The sequence below is a fragment of the Vicugna pacos genome, chromosome 8, assembly GCF_048564905.1.
Source record: "Vicugna pacos chromosome 8, VicPac4, whole genome shotgun sequence".
NCBI classification, from domain to species: Eukaryota; Metazoa; Chordata; class Mammalia; order Artiodactyla; family Camelidae; genus Vicugna; species Vicugna pacos.
Genome location: NC_132994.1, coordinates 27,088,091 through 27,109,163, shown reverse-complemented (window position 1 = coordinate 27,109,163; position 21,073 = coordinate 27,088,091). Strand labels below are relative to the sequence as shown.

The 21,073-nt window shown below is 35.8% G+C and overlaps 1 protein-coding gene across 6 annotated transcripts in view; it reads left to right on the top strand.

Moving 5' to 3' along the window:
- USP45 (ubiquitin specific peptidase 45) overlaps window positions 1–21,073 on the top strand; it is a 58,564-nt gene that overhangs the window by 1,056 nt on the left and 36,435 nt on the right. For all 6 annotated transcript variants that reach the window (XR_012074879.1, XM_072965651.1, XM_072965650.1 and 3 more), the window contains exons 2-5: window positions 3,285–3,394; window positions 7,067–7,239; window positions 8,442–8,545; window positions 12,549–12,649. Coding sequence is in view for 5 of the 6 variants with exons in the window: in XM_072965651.1 (XP_072821752.1) it covers window positions 3,295–3,394; window positions 7,067–7,239; window positions 8,442–8,545; window positions 12,549–12,649 (478 nt within the window). In the remaining variant the exon portion in view is untranslated. The remainder of the gene's footprint in view (window positions 1–3,284; window positions 3,395–7,066; window positions 7,240–8,441; window positions 8,546–12,548; window positions 12,650–21,073) is intronic.

The window sequence follows — 21,073 nt, the reverse complement described above, 5'->3', positions numbered from 1 at the left end:
TACCAGCCAGCCCGCATAAAAATCCTGCACCTGTGAGTCTGTAATAGGCATCCCTGGGCAAAAACATTGTATAGACATTGCTGGATTTTACTTACTGCCTGCAGAGTGTGCTATGTTTGACATCTCCTGGGAGAGAGAGAACCTTAGGGAACTGCAGGATTTCTCTAGACTTCACTTGTGTCTTTTCCGTTATGATCAGGCTGTATGCCCTGTACTACATTGATGTAATAAATACTGGCCATGAATACAAATATATCCTGGGCCTTGTGAGTTTGTCTAGTGAATCTACAAATGTGAGGGTGGTCTTGGAACTCCCCAGACACAATATTGATGATAGGAAGTATTTGAAACACTAATAATTGGACTTTAATTTTTATCTCTTTTTGCCTGAAAGGGGAATTGAAAAAGAAAGCTATACAGATAAGTGATTGCTAAATAGTTATTTACTGCCCAAAATGAGTCTGTATGTTTAGACATACTACATGTGTCAGAAAAATCACTGGAAATTTACCCTACACTGCCAAGTTAAGCTTGAGTCTGTTTTTGAAAAAAGCATAGGCCTTTTACAGATTCAAATACCAAATTCCTTTAGTTATTCTGCCAGCATTCGTTATGTGTTAATGCTCATCTTTATGAAGAGTACCTGTGTAAGGAGGGTAAAAATATGACCAATTTCTCATGGGCCATTTTTCTTGGATTCTGTTGTGTCTATCTCTTTTCAGGACATCAAATTTAAATAGTTGAAGTAAATTTCTAAGTTTTGGGGTGGAAAGATCAGATTTGCCATCTGATTATGTCTCTTTTTTCTCAGTAAAGTAGAAGAATAAATTATATTGGTGGAGTAGGGAAATGAAGGAGTTGGGGGTTTGGGAGAGTGAAAAAGATTTCAAATGGCTGTGTGAGGAGTATGTAAGTTAGTCAGAGGTGTAGTAGGTAAGGGGATGTCTTGATCCATTTGAGATTGCGATGATAAATTTAGTAGACCCAGTCTCGTTTCTTAAAAGACTTTCTCCAGCCTTTTTGGATGCAGACATGGGGAAAGCAGTTAATTGGGTTCCTCTAGGATTGAGGTCCTATTCAGGGGGTGATGTGGTAGTCATTAAACCTGGGCACACATATTCTGTTCTTTCTGAGTACATGATAAGGTCGTACTCTCTGAACACGCACCCCCATGCCCACCCCATCCCCCTTTCTACTTGAAGTTAAATGTGGCCATATGACTTGCTTTGGCCAGGTAAAGTATAAGCAGACGTGTGTCATTTGCAAGTGAAACTTTAAGAACCAGCAGTGGATTTGCCACTTCCCTTCCCCCCTTCCCTGCTATTGTGATCATGGAAGCACTTGTTGAGATGCAGCCCCCGGTCAGCCTGGGCACTAGGAGTGGCTGATCAAACAAGCTAGAAGAACTCGAAGTTGTGATCAGAGAATGGAATTCTTGAATTAGTGATTTTGCAAGGGGGAACTGTAGGGGTAAGTGGGTGAGACAGTCTGGAGGGACGAGGCAGTCAGAAATGAAGTGGGCAGGGGACTCGGAGGTCTTGTGCACCTCTCTAACCCTGAAGGCCTTCATTTATTGCAGCTTAGTTGAGTAGAGATGACCCTTAGACTTAAATGGCTCTTAAGATGATAAACTCAAAAGCGTCCTTATGTGGAACATGGTATGACTGAATCAGGATTCAGAATTGTTACTGAGTTTAAAAATTCTTCAATCTTGATCAAAAAGCAAATAAATAACCACAAAAATTACAGTGAAGCTTAGCCGTGAAGAGCGTGATATCAGGTAGGATTTAGGATGTAGTGGTGTAAAAAGATGTGTAATTTTTATCTAAAATCTTTAGAATTAACTCTGAATTTTCAAGATATATAAGAGATTTCTTAAACATATATTTAGAGGTAAATAACACCATGAATTGAGAGATAAATTCGGTGTGGGACATTATACAGCTCTGCTACTGAGAGTGTGTGTGGTCTGTGGACCCCAGCAGTGGCTTCCTGTTGGGAACTTGTTATACAGGCAGACTCTCAGGTCCTGTGCTAGACTTGAATCAAAATCCACATTTTAACAAGATCTCCAAGTTGACTCCTGTGCACTGTCCTGACCTCTCAAAAAAAGCCAGTGTCTTAGGAAAGTAAAGACACTGTTAACTCTCCATTTGTTATGGGAAGAACAGTTGTAGATTAAAAGATACTTAAGAGACATGACCAATACAAAGTGTAAACCTTGATTGAATCCTTATTCAAAAAACCAGTATGTTGTGCTGAACACTGGAATTTGACACAACATTGTAAAATGATTATAAATCAATAAAAAATGTTAAAAAAAAAAAACCCACCAGTATAGAAGACACTTTGGGTCAGCTGAAGAAATTGGAATATGATAGGATATGAGATGATATTAGGGAATTACCGTTATTTTTCTTAGAAGTGATAATGATATGATTATATAGAAGAATGTCCTTAAGGGATACATGTTCTCTGCAACTTACTTTTAAAAACAGTTAAGGAAACAAAAACAAACAAACAAAAACTCATATACATGTATCTATATATGTCTATATACACATTGATATTTAAATAAAACAGATATGGTAAAAGGTTCTAGATATGGACCCTAGATAGTATGTGAGTGTTCATTATTCTGTTCTTTTCACTTTTGTGGAAGTTTAAAAATGTTCATAATAAAAAAGTGGGGGAAAAACACAAAAAATGCAATAGTTTAAAAAGATAGAAATGTATTTGTCTCTCAGTAGTCCAGTGCTGGGTCCTGCAGTGCAGGTAGGGTGGCTCTACTGTGCTTGGCACTTGGCTTCCATCCCTGGTCCTTTGCAGCATCTCCTAGCCGGTGAAATGGGAGAAAGGGCAAAGGGAGCATGTGAACCAGAAGTGGCGTAAACTTTCGTTTTTTTCATGTACCTGATATCACATGTCTAAGGGAATGGTTGGTACAAGTCATATGTCATGTGCCATTTGTGTATTGGTTTAATAAAGACTTCTTTGATTTTCACTGATGTTCCCCTCTTCCTGTGTTAATCAGTTAAAATTGAAGCCACTTCAGAATGAATGTATGTATATTCATGTATGACTGAAAATTTGTGCTCTATACCGGAAATTGACACAACATTGTAAACTGACTATAACTCAATAAAAAAAAATTGAAGCCTCTTCAGTTTTATTTATTTTTACTTATTTATTTGTTTTTGCCTCTTCAATTTTAATACACATTAAGTAAAATACGTAAAATTTTACTTTTGAGGATTAACGTGTAATTTCCCCCTCCTTTTCAGTATATAACAGATGCGGGTGAAGGAGCCATCCGGAGCTTTACCTGAGAAAGCCAAAAGAAGTAAAAGGCCTCCTGTACCTCATGATGAAGACTCTTCAGATGACATTGCTGGTAAATTGTGATGTCTGGCATCCTGAATAGTGTTGCAGAAAAGAAATAATAATACCTGTTTTAAATTAGTAAACCCTTTGCTCTTGATTTTTACCATTTTTCTGCGTGAACTTTAAAATCAGCTTGTCTAGTTCCAAAAAATCCTGTTGGCATTTTCATTGACATTTTGTTTATTTTACAAAGCAACTTCGAATTGGCATCTTTTCTTATTATTTGTTTCTCACGGCTGTTAAAAGCAAGCCCTCAAGCCAGCGAGGTTGTGGCAGATGACACTGGGGAGCTGCTGGCTTCCTGGCTTGCTTTTCTCTTTAGCCTTATGCCTTGGGTTTTGGCTTCTGCGGATTTTCCTTACTTACCAGTTCAGTACTCCATTTAGAAAAATGTTTTTAATATATTATTTCCAGTTTTAAGTGTTTTTAACTTGGATAGTGTTTCAGGATAGTTAGATTGCTGTATTGAAGGAAGTCTGAATTATATCATTAAATATTTGATCTATTCTGTCAATATGGTTTTCTTCAGGGATTCTGAGTATTCTCATGCTAACTCTCTTTTACCATCTTCCATAGTTATCATTTTTCCTCAAATCCTCTAAAACTATTTCCTTTTCCTTTTGCTTGCTATTTTTATTTTTATTTTTTACTGTGTTTTCCACAGTGTCTCTTTCGCCTTATGTTCTTTTTAGTTTTGCCTTCATTTTTGTGGTGTTTTGTTTTTGTTTTTGGTTTTGGTTTTTTTAACTTCCTCTTCTTTCCTGAACTCTGCTTGTCACTTCCTGTTGTCTTGCCATCTCAGCCAGAAGTGTTTGCTTCTGTTTTGTGTTTTTATTTCATGGCTGTGATTGCTCTGCCATTTTTCCTTTTCCTTTCTTCCTCTTTCTTACATTCTCTTAGCACAGAATTTGTCCTTTGACTACCCGTTCTTCAATGTGGGGCTGCTTTTCTTGGGCCAGTTCATTTTGGAACATCTGTGTAAGAAGGAGGGCTTACACCTAACTGGACTTTCAAGTTTGAGCTCATTTAGCTTTTACTGCTCTCCAACCAACAGGATTATGCAGCCCTGGGTTTTTTTTCAGAATCCAAGTGATCTTTTCTTTCCAGCTGCCAGAGAGATAAGGCTGTTCCCTGCAGTTATGGCTTGCTTTTCAGTTTTCACTTCGTGTATGAGAAATCCCCTCCTTTTGCTTCTTCTCAAAACAAAAGTGGATATAGGGGAGCTCCTGCCACTGTGTGGCAGCTCTGAGGTTAGGTTTTGTTCTATGGCTGCGAAGCATACGTTGTTCTTTGTGAAATCTCCTGAGGGTTCTCTCTGCTTCCTTCTGTACGTACGTACGTGCTCCTGTTTGATCTCTGCTGCTTTGAGGTGGGAGGCTTTCCGCCTAATTTGTGACTTGGGGCTTCAGCTGTCTCCTGGTTTCTCTGAAAATGAACTTTGTGTTTTTGTATCCTGTTCTTTTTGCCCTTGGATAGTTTTGGGGAGGAGAAAGCAGAAGTGTTAGCTTTATACCACCATTTGCAAACTGGAAGACCTCCTTGTGAAGTTTTTATTAATATTTAAAGTAAAAAATATGGAGATTTTGATTATCATTTTTGATTTGTTAATGTGAAATAACTACAGACTTTAATACATTTTAATATTTTTATTCAGGAAGCTCTAGAGGACCTATTTGTCAGATGAAATTTAGACAATTATATGATTAAACAAATTGCAGAAAACTGAGGAAATTTACTTATTAAGTAGAGGGAAATTCTTTTACATTTCTCCCCCACAAAAGATAGTGAATACTATTCAAACACTGGTTAGCTTTTATAGGAGAACTTCAGACTTTTACATTTACTTATACTTATAAAAAGTATATTATGGTTCAGACATTTAAAAGCTAATAGAGTTAATTTAGGGGCCTGAAATTTTTTGATCTTAAATTCACTTATCTCTGAATTCATAAACAATTTCAGTTTTATTACGTCTGAATTGTAGAGTCAGAAAATGATTAAGTTGTACCCCTGGCCATATGCCACACCAGAGATGATATAAACGGTGTGTAGAATGATTTTTTTTTTTCCCTTAGAATTTTAAAATTTAAAAACTCAAAGCAATGACATTTGGTGAACCATCTCTAGGTCCTGTACTTGTGTGGCTATTTTTATCAGTCTTTCCCTGAACAACCCTCTCTTTTAATGGCTTTTCAAACACAGGACTTCAGAATTGTACCTTTTATGTCTATTCTTATAACTTACTTCTTGGGGTAAAATTAGAAGTTTCAATCTATCAAGGGGGGAGGGTATAGCTCAAGTGGTAAAGCACATGCTTAGCACGCAAGAGGTCCCGGGTTCAATGCCCAGTACCTCCTCTAAGAATAAGTAAATAAACCTAATTACCTCCCCCAACCAAAAAAAAAAAAAATATATATATATATATAATATATAAATATATATATAAAAGAAGTTTTAATCTGTCAGATTTACATATTTTTGTTGAAATTATATTTTATTAAATATTTTGTCAGGAATCACATTCTTTGTCTTTAGAATGAAATGGCAATAACGCTTAGTCTCTAGTTAACCGGTAGGCGAAGAGAAATGCTTTGCATTCTGGAAGGGAAGTGGAGAACGTTCAAATGTACATACTCCTTCTGTTTCCCTCTTCAAGGTATTGTCTCTGCCTTTGTTGTTTGATTTTGGCAGGCAGTTGTAGGTTTGGAGTTTGGGATATTTGAGGAGGAGAAATTGAAGTGTTCAGGGAGAAATGGAAGTATTATTAAGCCCTTGGGAGAAGAATATGGTTATTTGAAGAATTAAAAACATATTTGCTCTTTGGCCATTTGTCTCTACACATGCACACAGTGGGACTCTGTTATAAAGGATAATTAAGGACCTGCAAAATCACTTGTTATTTGGGGATATTCATTAAGGAGAATTCTGAGAATTCTTGTTCCTGCAAATTATGCCATTGTTTATTTCTCTCTTTTTTTCTTCCAACAGTGGTGAAAATAGTATCTTAGCAGAAATAGTCCATGTGAAAAGATTTGACTTGTGTATCTCAGTGAAAAGAAAATACATTCAAAATGATTGACATATAGTAGCTGCTCAATAAATAATCTCTTTATTTATTAAACTTGTAATTTTTGAACTAATTTTAGATTCATAGGAAGGTACAAAGACATATACAAGGACATCCTGTTTACTCTTCATCCAGCCTCTCCTGATTTAACATTTTGTATTTCTAGAGCACAATGTCAAAACCAGGAAACCGACGTCAGTACAGTCCTCAGAGTTTATTCAGGTTTCACCGGATGTACATGCACTTGTGTGTGTGTGTGTGTGTGTGTGTGTGTGTGAGTGAGTTTGTGTGCATGCACACATGTGCAGTGTGATTCCACGTGTAGCTTTCTATAACCACCACAGTTAAGATACTTGACTACGCTGTCAGCACCCTGAGTGCTACTTCTTTGTAGCCAAATAAACCACTGCTCCCCATCTGTAGCCCCTGGCAACCGATAATCCAATCTGTTTTCCAAATCTGTAATATTTCACAAATGCTTTATAAATGAAATCATGCAGTTTGTATCCTTTTGAGTTATTTTGTTTTTTGAATCTCTGCTTTTTAGTGTTGTTGTTGATTTTTGCTTGCTGATGGTAGCGAAAATATGTTCCCATTTCGTTTTGTCTTAATCAGTAGGTTTCACTTGCCAGCATGTAAGTCATGCTATCAGTGTGAATCATGTGAAAAGAGCAATAGCTGAGAACCTGTGGTCAGTTTGCTCGGAATGTTTAAAAGACAGAAGATTCTCTGATGGACAGCCAGTTCTTCCTTCTGATGTTTGGTTGTGCCTCAAGTGTGGTTTTCAGGTGAGAAAAGTGTCTTTTATGTGTAAGTTTGTCTTAAATGTTTTCCTTAAATGCTTATGTGAGTTGGACTATTGGTAATGCTTAGAATTTAAGATAAATTTATTCTGTGTTTTGATAAAACTCTCCAAGGCTGAGCTTGGAAATGTTTAAGGTTAAGTAGAATGTATGTTATGTTCAGAAAATAATCACATGTGGTTTATAAATACTTCGAAAGGAAATCCAACACACTTGTACTTGTAGTAAGTCACATATATGGACCTGCCTTTACCTATTTGTATTTGCTTAGAAAATGGATCCAAGTTTTTTTTTTAATCTTTTTAGATTCTTTTTTTTTCTCTTTGAAAAGTGATTATTCTGCTTTTTTCTAGTTTTTTTTTAATTTGGCAAAATAATTTCTTAAGAGCTTTGAAGTTATTAATATCTTTAATAAAGGAATTTTTAAATAAAAATTTACCAGTATACGTTTTTAAAAATAAGAGACATCTTTATTATCTCACATAGAAGGCCCAGAGGTAGGGCCACTTCAGAGTCAGTTAGTTCAATGGAAAGAGCACTAAAAACAGATTTCTTCCATTTATCTGCTGTGCCATCATCGGTTTCATGGTTTCAGGATGGCCAAAGATGTTTCATTCATAATATATCACACAGCAATCCCCAAAGGCCAGAAGGAGGACAATAAGTACATCCTTTTCCTGTATTCTTTTTTAAAATATGTAAAACTTTTCCAGAAACATCCATTAGAGTGCCTCTCATGGCACATTGACCTGAATTAAATCTCATTTCTTTACTTACCTGGTGATGGAAATTACTGTGATTGTTGGTCTGAGTCTCACTAGTTTTCAGTGGAGTTGGGTGGAGGTGGGTACAGTATTAGGAAATGTGCGTACAGAGGAGGGACACTACTGGCCTGTGAGGCTGCTCAGTGTCCCATCATGCACAAGCTAGGGAGTGTGTACTTTTTAAATGGTCTGGAAATTAACTTGGCTCATGACTGTTTTCCTACATAACAAAAAGCAAGTTAGCCTCTTTGCAAGAAATGGAATTTAATGAGAATCTTTATTGCTTTCTGAAACTTTCCCCTCCTGCTTAAAAGTAAAAACAGAACACTTCTAGTAGAAATTTGAGTATGATTTAATACATTTTGATTAATTTGAAATAAACTTATATGAAAATCATACAAATAGTATTGTGTTAATCTTTAGGGATGTGGTAAAAACTCAGAGAGCCAGCATTCACTGAAGCACTTCAAGAGTTGGAGAGCAGAGCTTCACTGTATTATAATTAGTCTGAGCACATGGATTATATGGTAAGTTAGATTTTGTTAGTATTTATGTCCACTATAAAAATTATCTTTTTCTTTGAGTTTTATGAGGTAAAATATTTAGAGATATTATTACCAGCTTATGCTTTTTAGCTGAACACAACCTATGGAATAATTTTTTAAAAATAACATTATCCATCAATGTAAAATTTAAGTAAGAAAAAATTTAGTCATCCCTCTAGTTTTCTTTAATACTTTCTTCAATAAAGAAAAATTCTTGCCAGTTGATTTTTTTTTTTGCAATGAACTTGCTAAATTAGAATTCCACAGTTCTAGAGGAGGAAGGTACTTCCAGCATTCAGGTGGTTTGGCAGTTCTCTGCAGGGAAAAGGAAAGCCTCAGTACATGTGGTTTGTACAGATTCCGCAGGTGATTCTGCTACTTACCCTTGGTTTGAAACCAAGTCCAGTTCTCTCATTTTATGTATAAGGACACTGAGTGTCATTTACCTTTTCGTGGTTACAAAGTAAAAATCCAGACGCTAAAACAAGTCTTTTGATTCTCTAGTTCCTTACCAGCATACCACACTGCTTGAGGGCTGTAAGTGGGCACTGTATTTAAAAGCTTTTCCTGTATTTTACAACAAAAATTTTCTAACTGGGATTTATAGACTCCTAGAGTTACTTGAATGAATTTTCCAGAGTTTTCAAGTTTTCTGTAAGACAAACATATTTTAACTTTTTGCTTCATTTCAAGGTTTCAAAATTAATATAAGGATATTTTGGTTTATAAGAAAGACCATCCTCATAATTTTTTTAAACGACTTTATTTTTTTTTAAGTTTTTTTCAGCTTTTTTGAGGGGATAATTAGGTTTATTTGTATATTTATGTATTTATGTATTTATTTAATGGAGGCACTGGGGATTGAACCCAGGACCTTGTGCATGCTAAGCATGCACTCTATCACTGAGCTGTACCCCCCTCAATCATCTTATAATTTAATTCAGCTACAGGTTCACATGCCTTCTGCATTTGTATTTTTGTTGCTGTTGGCCACAGGTACTAGAATTGGGGAGAATGAGGAAAGAATAGCTGGAACTTAATATGAAGTGAAGCATTGTAGCCAAAGGAGAGGGGGATGATGCCAGAATGTGACAGCTCACTAAGCATTTCTCTGTGGTCTGAATTAGGCAGTGGTCTCCAACGATGGGGTGCATAGGATCACTGGGAGAGCTTGTTAGAGTAGATTGCTGGGTCCCAGGCTTAGAGATTCTGGTTTAGCGGCTCTTGGGTAGGGCCTGAGAATTTGCATTTCTGACAGATTCCCAGGTGTTGCCATAGCTGCTGGTCTGGAGACCACAGTTTGAGGAGCACTGAAAAAGAGGTGGTGGGAGAATTTGAGTGGCACCTGGTAGAATAGGCTCATCTCCAGTGAAACTGAATTAGAACTTCTGTTGTAACTCTTAGGACCACAATTATACTATGAGTCATGATTTAGTTTCAGCCAAAAAGCATTACCTGGCATAATACATTAGGGTCATTAGTAGTAATTTAATTGATTTTGTAGTTTTGTTTTATGTTTTATATTTAATTGTAATTTTGCTTTCATAATAAAGTTACAAGGATGGTGATTTATTGAGTTTTGTGAGATGGGTGTGTTAGGTTTATATTATAACGAAAATAATTTTAAGTCACATTTGGGGTTCTGTAGAATTATATCTATTTCAAAGGAAGATATTAAAGTCTGTCACATGCACTTATAAAAATTTAAAGGTTGTGACTGTTTTCTCTTTTTCAACTAATCCTTGAACCTTAAAAAGTTTATAAGATTCAGTAGAAAACTTTGCTAATTTGGATTAGAGAAGGCCAGCTGGAACTAGAGAAAAACCTGAAAAACCTAAGAAAAGGAATACTGTAATTTTAATCATTTAATCATGACTAACAAAGTATTGCTAGATAGTGGATTTAATGCTGCTTAATAGATAATAGTTATCAGTATGGCGGTTTCTTACCTCTGATTTCACATCAGAATCTCACAGGTAGAATCTGAAAAACTCATAGTTACCTGTGGTCCCCTATTAAATCAGGGCTTATGTATTTTTAAGTTCCATTGATGATTCTTATGCTTAACTATGGTTAAGAGATTAACATTTAAAGATAACATGTAAATGAGTGCTTTTAAATCGCTTAAAAGTTTGTTGAAAGAAGGTTTAACATATCCCTTGTACTTTTATTATAGTACTGATTTATGAGCTCTATGTCTGTTTCTCGCCTGTAAAAAGAAAATATACTTCTATAAAGCTATTTATTTTTTCAATGATAATACTTTTTTTTTTTATCATTGTGAGAAATTAAACCAGAAAACACATATAAAGTTCTTTAAGCAGCGCGTGGCACATAGTAAATGGTCAATTATTTTTTGGATTATTTCCAATGGGAAGAAATAGAATTAAATTATCTTGAGCTGTCCTCTTTTCTCCAAATTCCCTGCCATTGTGCAGTTTTTATTTACATTTTCTTTTTGTACTCTTAAATTTACAACAATATATGTAGTAACAAGTGAAAACTAAATTGCAGTATCAGTAAAAATTTGACATTTCAATATTTTGTAAGTGAGCAATTATATTTTTATTATTTTTGCCAATTATTACATCAGTAAATATTCAGCATCTATTATAATGAAAGCTTGATAATTGTAATTATTTAAATTTCATCATGGTCTATTGGAAAAGATATTTTGGGAGTGTTTTCTATGACTCAATTCCTTCACAGATTTATGTGTGTTTCTGTGTGCAGAGTAATAGAGTGGACACTCAGTAAACATTGGACTGAATTGTGAGTGCTGTTTAGAAAAGAAACTCAAACCTAATTTACAGCCCCTGATCCCAGAGCCACCAGTAGTTATAAGCAAGAAGATTGTGAGTGTGTCAGGTCATATTGGTATAATGTGTTACATTTATAAAACACTTTCAATACTGTCAAACACTGTTCTTATTTGATTATTGGATCTCATTAAGATGATAATATATAGGTGAAACCTTTATTAATATTGTATGCACTGAGTCAACTTTAGTGGAGGGTGGTTTTCTGAAAAGGAATGTGCTTTTGAAAATCTGTTCCCTAACTCCCTCTTCCTAAATAAGCCCCAAACAAAATAAAACTCTTACCTCATCCAGTCTTCCCTGTCTCTTTAAAGAGAACCTCCATCACATAAGTATTCAAGCCAGAAGCCTGGCAGTTATTTTCTTCCTCTTTTTATCTTATTTTATTTTTCAACCTTTTAACAAAAGTAGACAAAATGGCAAAATGAATTCCTCTGTATCCATCACCCTGCTTTTAACATTACCAACTCACAGAATGTCTTGTTTCATCTGGACCGGGATTTCTCAGTCTCAATACTGTTGTCATTTGGGCTCATGACTCTGTGTTGTGAGTGGTACTGTCCTGTGAGGGGAGAGAATTAGCCGCATCCTATCCCGGGCCTCTAACCACTGGGTACCAGTAGGAGCTTTCCCAGTTGTGACAACCAAAAATGTCTCAAAACCTTGCCAAATGTCCCCTGGGAGGCAAAATTGCTCCCCTTTGAGAATCACTGACTACCCCTATCCGCTTCTCCCTTCCCTCTTCCTTATCTTTTATATCCAGTTCATTACTGCTTCTACCTGAAAATATATAAGTCTGTTCATTTCTCTCCAGATCCACTGCATCTGCCCTTATCTGCTACTATTCCTGATGCCATCCAATCCGACATTAGTAATGTTTTTAAAATGTAAATTGGATCATATCACTCCTCTGCTTAAAAACCTCTCATGGCATTCCATTACACTTAAGATAAACTACCAAAACTTTCATTTGAACGATAAGGCTCTATATGAACTGTCTTCTGCTTATTTCTGTAGACTTACCTTATTTCTCTTGCCTCATCATGTGTATCCCCCTTATTGCATAATTTAAAGACAAAAGTAGATAAATACCAACTTTATTATCTGACATGCCAAGTTACTGAAGATGCTTTCATAATATATGCTTAAATTTTGTCTTTTTCCAGGTGTTATGAGTGTGATGAAAAATTATCAACACATTGTAATAAGAAGGTTTTGGCTCAGATAGTTGATTTTCTCCAGAAACATGTTTCTAAAACACAAACAAGTAAGTTAAGCAGTTGCTAAAGAAATCTTATTGAAGTATAATATTTTATCATTCTTATAAAGAGATAATAAATTCATGAAGAGTACTTTGGATTTTACTGTGACCTCTTGGTATGAGTGCCATGAATTCTTAGGTAGCAGTCTTATGATGTTATCTTGTGTTGTATTTACATAACAATAATGAGAAGCTGGAGAGAGTAGTGATTAGATTGTGAGTCAAACAGTGCTGAATTTGAATTTAGGTTCCTACTAAGTTACTTCCTGTCCATGTGGCTTTTTACTCGTAGTTTCCTTAAGTAAAAAGTTAGTACAGTAGTTCCATCTTATGGGATTGTTGTGAGGCTTAGGGACGTTTTCTAAAGATTTAGAAATGGTGTGTGTAAAAATCCTTGCATAGTGCCTGACATGTATTTGTGAAATGACACCTGTTACTTGTTACATAATTGTAGTGCAGTTCTGACACTAACAGCCTGGAGTTGGCTAACCTTGCCGATTGAGGCCTCAGTCCCCCAAAAGATTGCCCTTACTTCAGATGACATTCTCAAGCTAGGGGTTCTCAGGCCACCCACATTTCTGACTGATTGTCTACTGACTGTGAAAGTTCCCACTGCCCTCTTAGGTTCAATAATTTGCCAGAATGACTCAGATAATAATAACATTTTCATCAGAGAACACAGAAAGTGTTATACTTACATTACAGTTTTGTTATAGCAAAAAAAAAAAAAAAAAAAGATACAAATCAGGACCAGTTGAAAGAAGAGACATGTAAGGTGAGGTCTGGGAAGGTCCCAAACATGAAGCTTCTGTATCTTCCTGTGGAATCAGGACACATTGCCTTCCTGGCACACTGATGTGTCATAATAAAAACACACACTATTGATAACCAGGGGAGCTCACTGGAGCTTTGGTTACAATTTCATTGCATAGGTACGGCTGATTGAATCATTGGCTGCACGATTTAATTCAGTCTCCAATACCCTAACCCTCAAATCGCACGCAATTTGGTCTTTCTGGCATCACTGGCTCCCGTCCTGAATCATCTCATTAGCAAAAATTGTGTAGGGTCCCACAATGAATAAAAAAGATAACTTTTTAAGCATAAGCTATCAAGTGTGTGGTCTGAGGAGCTCACCATGAATAAAGCAGACACTCCTGTCACTCTGGAAATCCAAGGATTTAGAGGGTGCTTCTCAGGAACCTGGGACAAAGGGCAGCCAAATCCATTATTATGCAATAGTAATGTGTTATATATTACATACTTTGTTATCTAACATATAAGCAATATATAATATATGTTAATATAAATTAAGAATATATCAGGAAGCAGTTTCTTCATTCAAAAATGTTAAGTGCCTACCACATGCCAAGTTTTATGCTTTATGCTGTATGTCGTAGTAAAACAAAAACAGTTACATCTTTCCCTCTTGGGGTTGAGAGCATAATGGAAGAGACACAGAAATGTAAGCAAATATCTGGTAGGTGCCTCGAAGGAAAGGAGCAGGTCGCGTGAGAGGTAATAACCTGGAAGTCGTAGTGATCAAGAAGGGCCAGTGCTGCGGAGTGTGGTTTGCTGGGAGCGAGCAGAGTGTGATGGAGTTAAGAGGTAGGAGGGCAGGTCATGCATGATCCTGTAAGGAATTCCATGGTGAAGAATTTTTATTTTATTGGAAACTTAATAGTGGAAGCTATTAAAGTGCTTTAAGCCGAGGAGTAGTCATTTCATCTTTTAAAAAATAAAGGTAACTCTGCCAAATGGGGAATAGACTGTCGTGGGTTAAGCGTGTAGGTGGGGAGAGGCTTACGCAGGCTAGAGGGGGTTATTGTGGTGGGGCAGGTGAGAGGTGAGTAGACGTCCTGGTGGAGAGTGGGTGGGTTAAATGTGAGGAGTGAGGGACAGTAGGAGGAATCAAGTGCAGACCTCAGGATTCTGATTAACTCAGTGAATGGGAATAAACAGCCATAATTTTGAAATGCCTTTGGAGCAGGAATTAAACTGCCTAGTAGGTGGCATCAGAGACTGAAAAATTATATAAAAATACAGTTTTCAGCTCTGTTTCCTATAGCCCAGTATATGCTTGTTTTGGTAGCTGTTGCTCTGAGACTCTACCAGTGAAGAAAGTGGAGGAGGAACTAGAGGAGGTAAACTCAGGTTCTTGGACAGCAGCAGAAGTGATTAATTTCATCACTCATTCGTTGGAAACTATGGTGGTTGTAGACATTAATACTTACAGAACAGATGTTGGTCTTAATGTTGCCTCCTGAAAACTGCGTGTTAATTTGGTTGGCCATGAGAAGAAATGTAGAGATATGATGCCAAGGGAGCAAAAAAATAATTGTAGAAATTATTTTCTGTGGATTTTTTACCTTAGAGTTTCCATGAGGTTAAGAACAAAGCCTGTATGATTCCATTTGATTTTACAGATTTCTTGAATACGTATTATCACAAAGGATGTAAGGTAGGGAGCATGGATGGTATGGGAGAAAGAACACAGGCCCTGACTCACGGGTGTCTGGCATTCAAATTTGACTCTTTCCATCACTAGCTCTGTGACCTGGGGCAGGTTACACCTGTCTGAGCCTCATTTTCCTCAGCACTCTCTCTCCTGCTTTCCCATAGGAATAGAGATTGTTAAGACACTTCCTTTCCTAAAGAAGTTTAAAGAGGCTTGAGATTAAAAAAATAATGCTATAAGCCGAATAGAATTTGTATTTTGAGGGATGTTCCAAGAGTCCTTTAAAGAAGGATGCAGTGTTCAATTGAAAGGAACTCAGAAGGAAGCCAGGATGAGCTGGCTTCCAAGCTGACCCTTAAAGGATGAACTTCAGATAGATAGGAGAAAAGAAAACATTTCAGGTGGTGGGAAGGAAGCGCCAAGGTAAGCTTTAATTGTCTTTACAGAACCATGGGTAGCACCTGGAATAGTGGGAAATAGTTTCTTGAAGGAGGTGGAGAGTGTAGAGCCTTTAAAGTTAGGGAGAGCCGCATTTCTGAATTCAAGGTTTCCAGAAGTTCTGGGGCAAAATGTTATTATCTTCTTCGTGTTCCAAGTTACAGCAGCTCTCAGGCAAGTTGGATTTAAAATAAGATCCCTTGGTATCCTAGAAGTAAGTTTTTTGGGATAGTAATCTGCTGTATTCTTTCTTGCATGAGGGTTTAGTATATTTTCATAAAATACTCCATGAATCAAATACGAAAGTTGCTGTTGGGGTCTGTAAGAGTGCTGGATATGATTATGTAGCTATTTTAAATGATACACGTGAAGATTGTAGAAATGTAAAAATGTCTGTATGTGGTAATTCAAAAAGGATATGAAACTAAATACTGTGTTTAGGTGAGAGGATAAGAGTGACTTAAAAGGAATCTTTTTATCTTTTGCACTAAGTAACTATTACTGTCAAGAGGAAAGCCTGTACCTGTACCTGAAACATTTTTTTAAGTTGTACAGTGCCTGGGCTGGTTTCATATGTGATACATCTAATTTAAGCTTCTCTGCTCAGTGAATCTCAACTTTTGTTCTCAGTTGCTCCTTAGACTCTTAAAAAATTTTTGAGGACTGAAAGAGCTTCGGTTAGGTAGGATATGCCTTTCAACATCATATTAGAAATTAAAACAAAAAATTAAAGTATTTATTAATTTATAGAAAAATAGTAATAATCCCATGATGTGTTAACACAAATAACATATTTTTAAGAAAGATAACTATTTCCCAGACAACACAAACTTAATGGGTGGCATCGATTTAATTTTTACAGGTCTCTTTAATGTCTGGCTTAATAGAAGTAGCTGGGTTCTCATATCTCCTTGTGCATTCAGTCTGTTCTGATATTACATGGCCTGTAGTCTCTGGAAAACTGCATTGTATAATTGAGAATGAATGAAAGTAAAAAAATTAAATAACATCTTAGGCTTATTGTGGAAATACTTTTGACTCTAAGGACACCTAAAAGGGAGTTGTCTTCAGATCTACTTTGAGAACTGCTGAACTAGCCCATTTCCGTCTTGAGAGTTTCTGGCTTCAGTCTTACTTTCCCTAAGGCTCAGCTCAAATCCTACTTCAGTGACACTTTTCCAATCCTTTGTTTTGTCTCTTCCTCTATAAGCATACTTTAGAATCTTAACTCTCAGTTTTGTGGGGTCAGCTTTCGTGTATATATGTCTTCCTTATAAAACTCTGTGCCTTGGGGGATTGTACCCTGGCTGCTGCTCTTTTTGATTCTCATATGACTGGGCAGCAAATACTTGCTGAGTTGAACTGAACTAGCATGTAACCAGTTTTTACTGAGGAAGTAGATAAACATTGCATTTTCACCAAAACACCCTTGAATATTATCAAATTACTTTATTTATCATTAACTCTTTTAATATATTAGAGTTTCTACCTTACCGCCAGATGCTGTGCTAGATATTGGAGATACAGTAGTAAGTAAGACAGATCTGTTTCTCAGTTCCTGCCATTATTGGTCTTTTGGTTAGTGAGGGATATTGACAGATCACAAGTAGAGTTGCTGATAAATAGTGCTGTGATGGAGCAAGTACAGTGGACTGTGAGAACACGCTGGAGCAGTATCTAACCTGGACTAGAAGTGCTAGGAATTGTTTATTTAGAGGAAGAGATTTTTTTTCCCTTTCTTTTGTGTTTTTAGAGGAAGAGATTTCTAAGCTGAGAGCAAAAGGATATCAGCTAAACAGAGAGGGAAAGGGGTGTTTGCTCCAGGCAGAGGAGATAGCTCATTGGTAAGGGAGCTTGATCTGTTCAGAGGATTTTATAGAGCTGCAGAGTTGAGCTTTGTGATGCTGGGGATGGGGAGAGGTGAGAACCTAGAAGTAAGTAGAAACAGATATCTAAAGGCCTTATAAGTAGAGTTTATCCTATAGGCAGTGAAGAACCACTTATAGGTTCTAAGCAGAGAAGTGGATGATCAGTTTTGTGTTTTAGAAAGATCACTTGACTGTACTGTAGAGACAGATAGGAATGCCTCTGTGTGTATACCTGTCCATTCAGATGGCAACATCAACTTATATGAGCAGATAAAGATTTCTAAGGCTAATTGTTAACTAGGTAGGAGTGAGTGGAATTTTCAGAACAAGCAGGTGAGATAATGATTATTTGGTTCCAAGATAAAGGAGTAGTGGGATAGCAAGTTTTTCCTTTTTACTCTTTAAAGACTAAACTTCTTTTCAGCTGTAGAAATGGGCAAATTACATTAATACTACATGACTGGTTTAGGTAATTGCATTAAGCAGTTGAGGGAACCCCAGTGCAGGTTCCCAGAAGAATGCTTACAGCTGTGTGGATTTCACATCTGATGCTAGGATTTGCTTTAAAAAAAAAAAATCTTTCTACACCCCGCCTCCCCCCAAACAGATACCAGAAAACTAAAACATCAAATAAAATCCCTTTATAATGAAAAGGTCATATATAACACAAGATTGAAAAATAGCAGGAAAACTTTCTTGTGAGTCCCACCCAGAAATACATACTGTTAATAAGTGGGCCAGTGTTCTCTTATTTGTCACTTAGTCTTGTAAGTGTCATGCAAGTATTCTGCAAACACTTATAGAATCCAGGAATTCCTGGTGAAATTGTATTGTTGAATATTGGTTTGCAATGTGTGACCCAGATAGATGATTGACAACCTCACATTCTTTTCTAAACCAATAAATTTGACCCACAATTTTAATACTGATAGGATGCCATTTTCAAAGAACTTAAAGAGAGCATAAAATATTATATTCTGTTAAATTCATTAAGCTTATGCTTTTGGTGTGAAAAGACATATTGGTTCTTTTGGTTTTAGTAATGTAAGATTGCTGCATCTTCTTTTGAAATAAAGTAAATGGTACATTTGGGATCTGAAATAATGTATCTAAGTATAAATAATATTGTACCTTTTTATAGTAACAATTTGACTGTAATGTAATACTTTGACTTTTTTTTTATAAAGAAGTACATTTTCTTCTGTGTAAAGTGGCAGTCATATGCCTAAGAAATTTACGTGTTCAAGAATAGGTACTCAAGATAGTTATTTCCATATATAAAAGGGGTTAGGGACCAAAAAAAAGGTTGAACATTAAAAAAAAAAAAAACCTGTTACCTGTAGGGGTTTAAATCCGGGGTTCCTCATTCAAACTACAGAACACAGAATTACTTGAATGACTATTTTCTCAGTTCTCCCAAAAATGGCACTAAGTAGTACCTTTCTGGATATATAAGGAGAAGTTAACCGCATAGAGTGGGTGTCTCGGGCATTCGGGCTCTTTTTTTTTTTTTTTTTTTTTTGAGGAACCTTTTGAGAAGGGCTGCTATAAACTTTAATAAAGCTATAAATTCACACACCAAAGACATCCAGCAATTGATTACATCTAGCTTTTCCTTTAGAGTAGTGGTCTTTTCTTTTATATCACCACTAGCATTTTATTAGTGTCTTAAAACATCACACTCATTAACCTTATCATCCTTTGTTATACAGACAGATAGCGGATCACATTGTTTTAATGGGTGGATTCTGGAGCCAGACTGCCTGGGTTTGAATGTACTCTCTATAACTAGCTGTGTGCCTTTAATCTGCATCTTTACAGTGGGGAGAGTTATCAGAGGAGAGAAAGCTCTTAAACTTTCTTTAAATAAGCAAACAGCAAAATAAAGTTGCTTTCCGCATGCCTATGGGAAACTCAGGATGCACCAGTGTTCCACTCTGGGTTTAACCAAGGCAGTTCACAAATACTTACACCTTTGAGAAAAGAGACATTTACTATTACTTGGTAACAAATCCACTATTGGTAGTTTTCAGTTTTCTCCTATGATGAGCAAAGCTGTATCTCTGAGTACTTGCTCTTAATTTCTGTAGGTTAAATTTTTTGGAATTTCTAGCTAAGTTATAAACACTTCTAAAATTTGATTACTGTTAAGTTGCCCTCCAGAAAGCTTACAAAAGGTATAGTTGACAAGAATACTCATTTTTCCATATGTGACTTTGTTTGTAGTTTTTAGGGTTTTTGTTTTTGTTTTTTGTCAGTAATGGAGTTTTTAGTGTCACTGTTGCCAAGTCCATCAGTTTTTTCTGTAATGATCTTTTAGCCTTTGTGGTCATGTTTTGAAAGTCTTTTGTACTTCAAGATTATACAGATACTCACCCAGAATTTTCTGGTATGCTCAGGGTTTTTTTGAAATTTATAATTCAGTATCTTTTAACTTGATTTAAAAAAATAATTAGAGGATCTTTGTGTTGGAGTCATTTTTATGGTAGAAAAATTTGAGGTACTTTAGGTTACTTTTTAGATAGCCTTAGTCTTAGCCAAGTTGTTAAAAAAATTTTTTCTCTCTATTTTTTGGCTTTGCTGATGCTTCAACCAGTTTTCTGTCTTGTAAGACCTGAGGTATGTACAAAACCTATCAGGTCTATTCAATTAAGCAGCAATTTTTTAAGTACTCAGATTATAGGCTTATTGTAGGCACAGAAATATGAAAGATCTTGAAAAATTTTATCTAGAATACCTGAAATTTTCTTTTAACGTTCTTTGCATTTTGAGGAGGGTCTATGTTATTTTATTACGTAAGTGCAATATCAGATGACAGCATTGATAAAATAAAGGAGATAAGTAAGGTGAGATTGTATATATATATAAGTAATATATGTTATTAATAAAATAACCCTCTAGCCCTGAAGTGTGATGATTCTTTTCAATTATGAGCAAGTCATAGGCTCAGGTAAAACTTGAGGAAAACAGATCAAGTGATCAAAACTTTGTTTAGTTTGTCTTTTTTGTTACTGCTGTAGCAGCTTTGTCCTTTTAATTATACCATACTTCAAAACATCTTGAAGTTCATTCCTTAGTGCATTTTGTTCTGTGCTCATAAAGGAAGAGTTCTTAAAGTGAATGTGATGTAAAATCACTGCCAGATTGAGAAAGCTTTGTTCTCTAAAAACAAAATGATCAATAATTATTCTTCATTAGAAGTAATAAATTGCTTTTTATTAAAAAGCATACCTGTTTGTAGGTCATATAATTGAGAGACTGATTCAGATACCATTGTTTTAAACTGGAATCTTAAACTCTCAGCTAACAGTTTCTTAGTGAGCAAATATACATGAATACTTAGTTTCTGAAAGTTTCACCAAAATGTTACTAATTTAAAAGCTTACTATCTCTATACTATTCACTGTATGTCAATTCCTTATGCTCTCACCATAAATCATAAGCAATTAAGTATAAATAATTACAGATAGTGGTTTATACAGTACCTGGCACACAGTGGACATTTGATAAATTAATTGAATTTGAATTGTTACATTTTATAAACATGCTACTTAGTAAAATGAAAATCTAGCACTTTAAGTAAAATACATGTAAATAATTCTTAGAAAATGTCACTTTGTTTTCTGGTTATATTATCTGATCTATTTACTATTCAAGTCTAAAAGC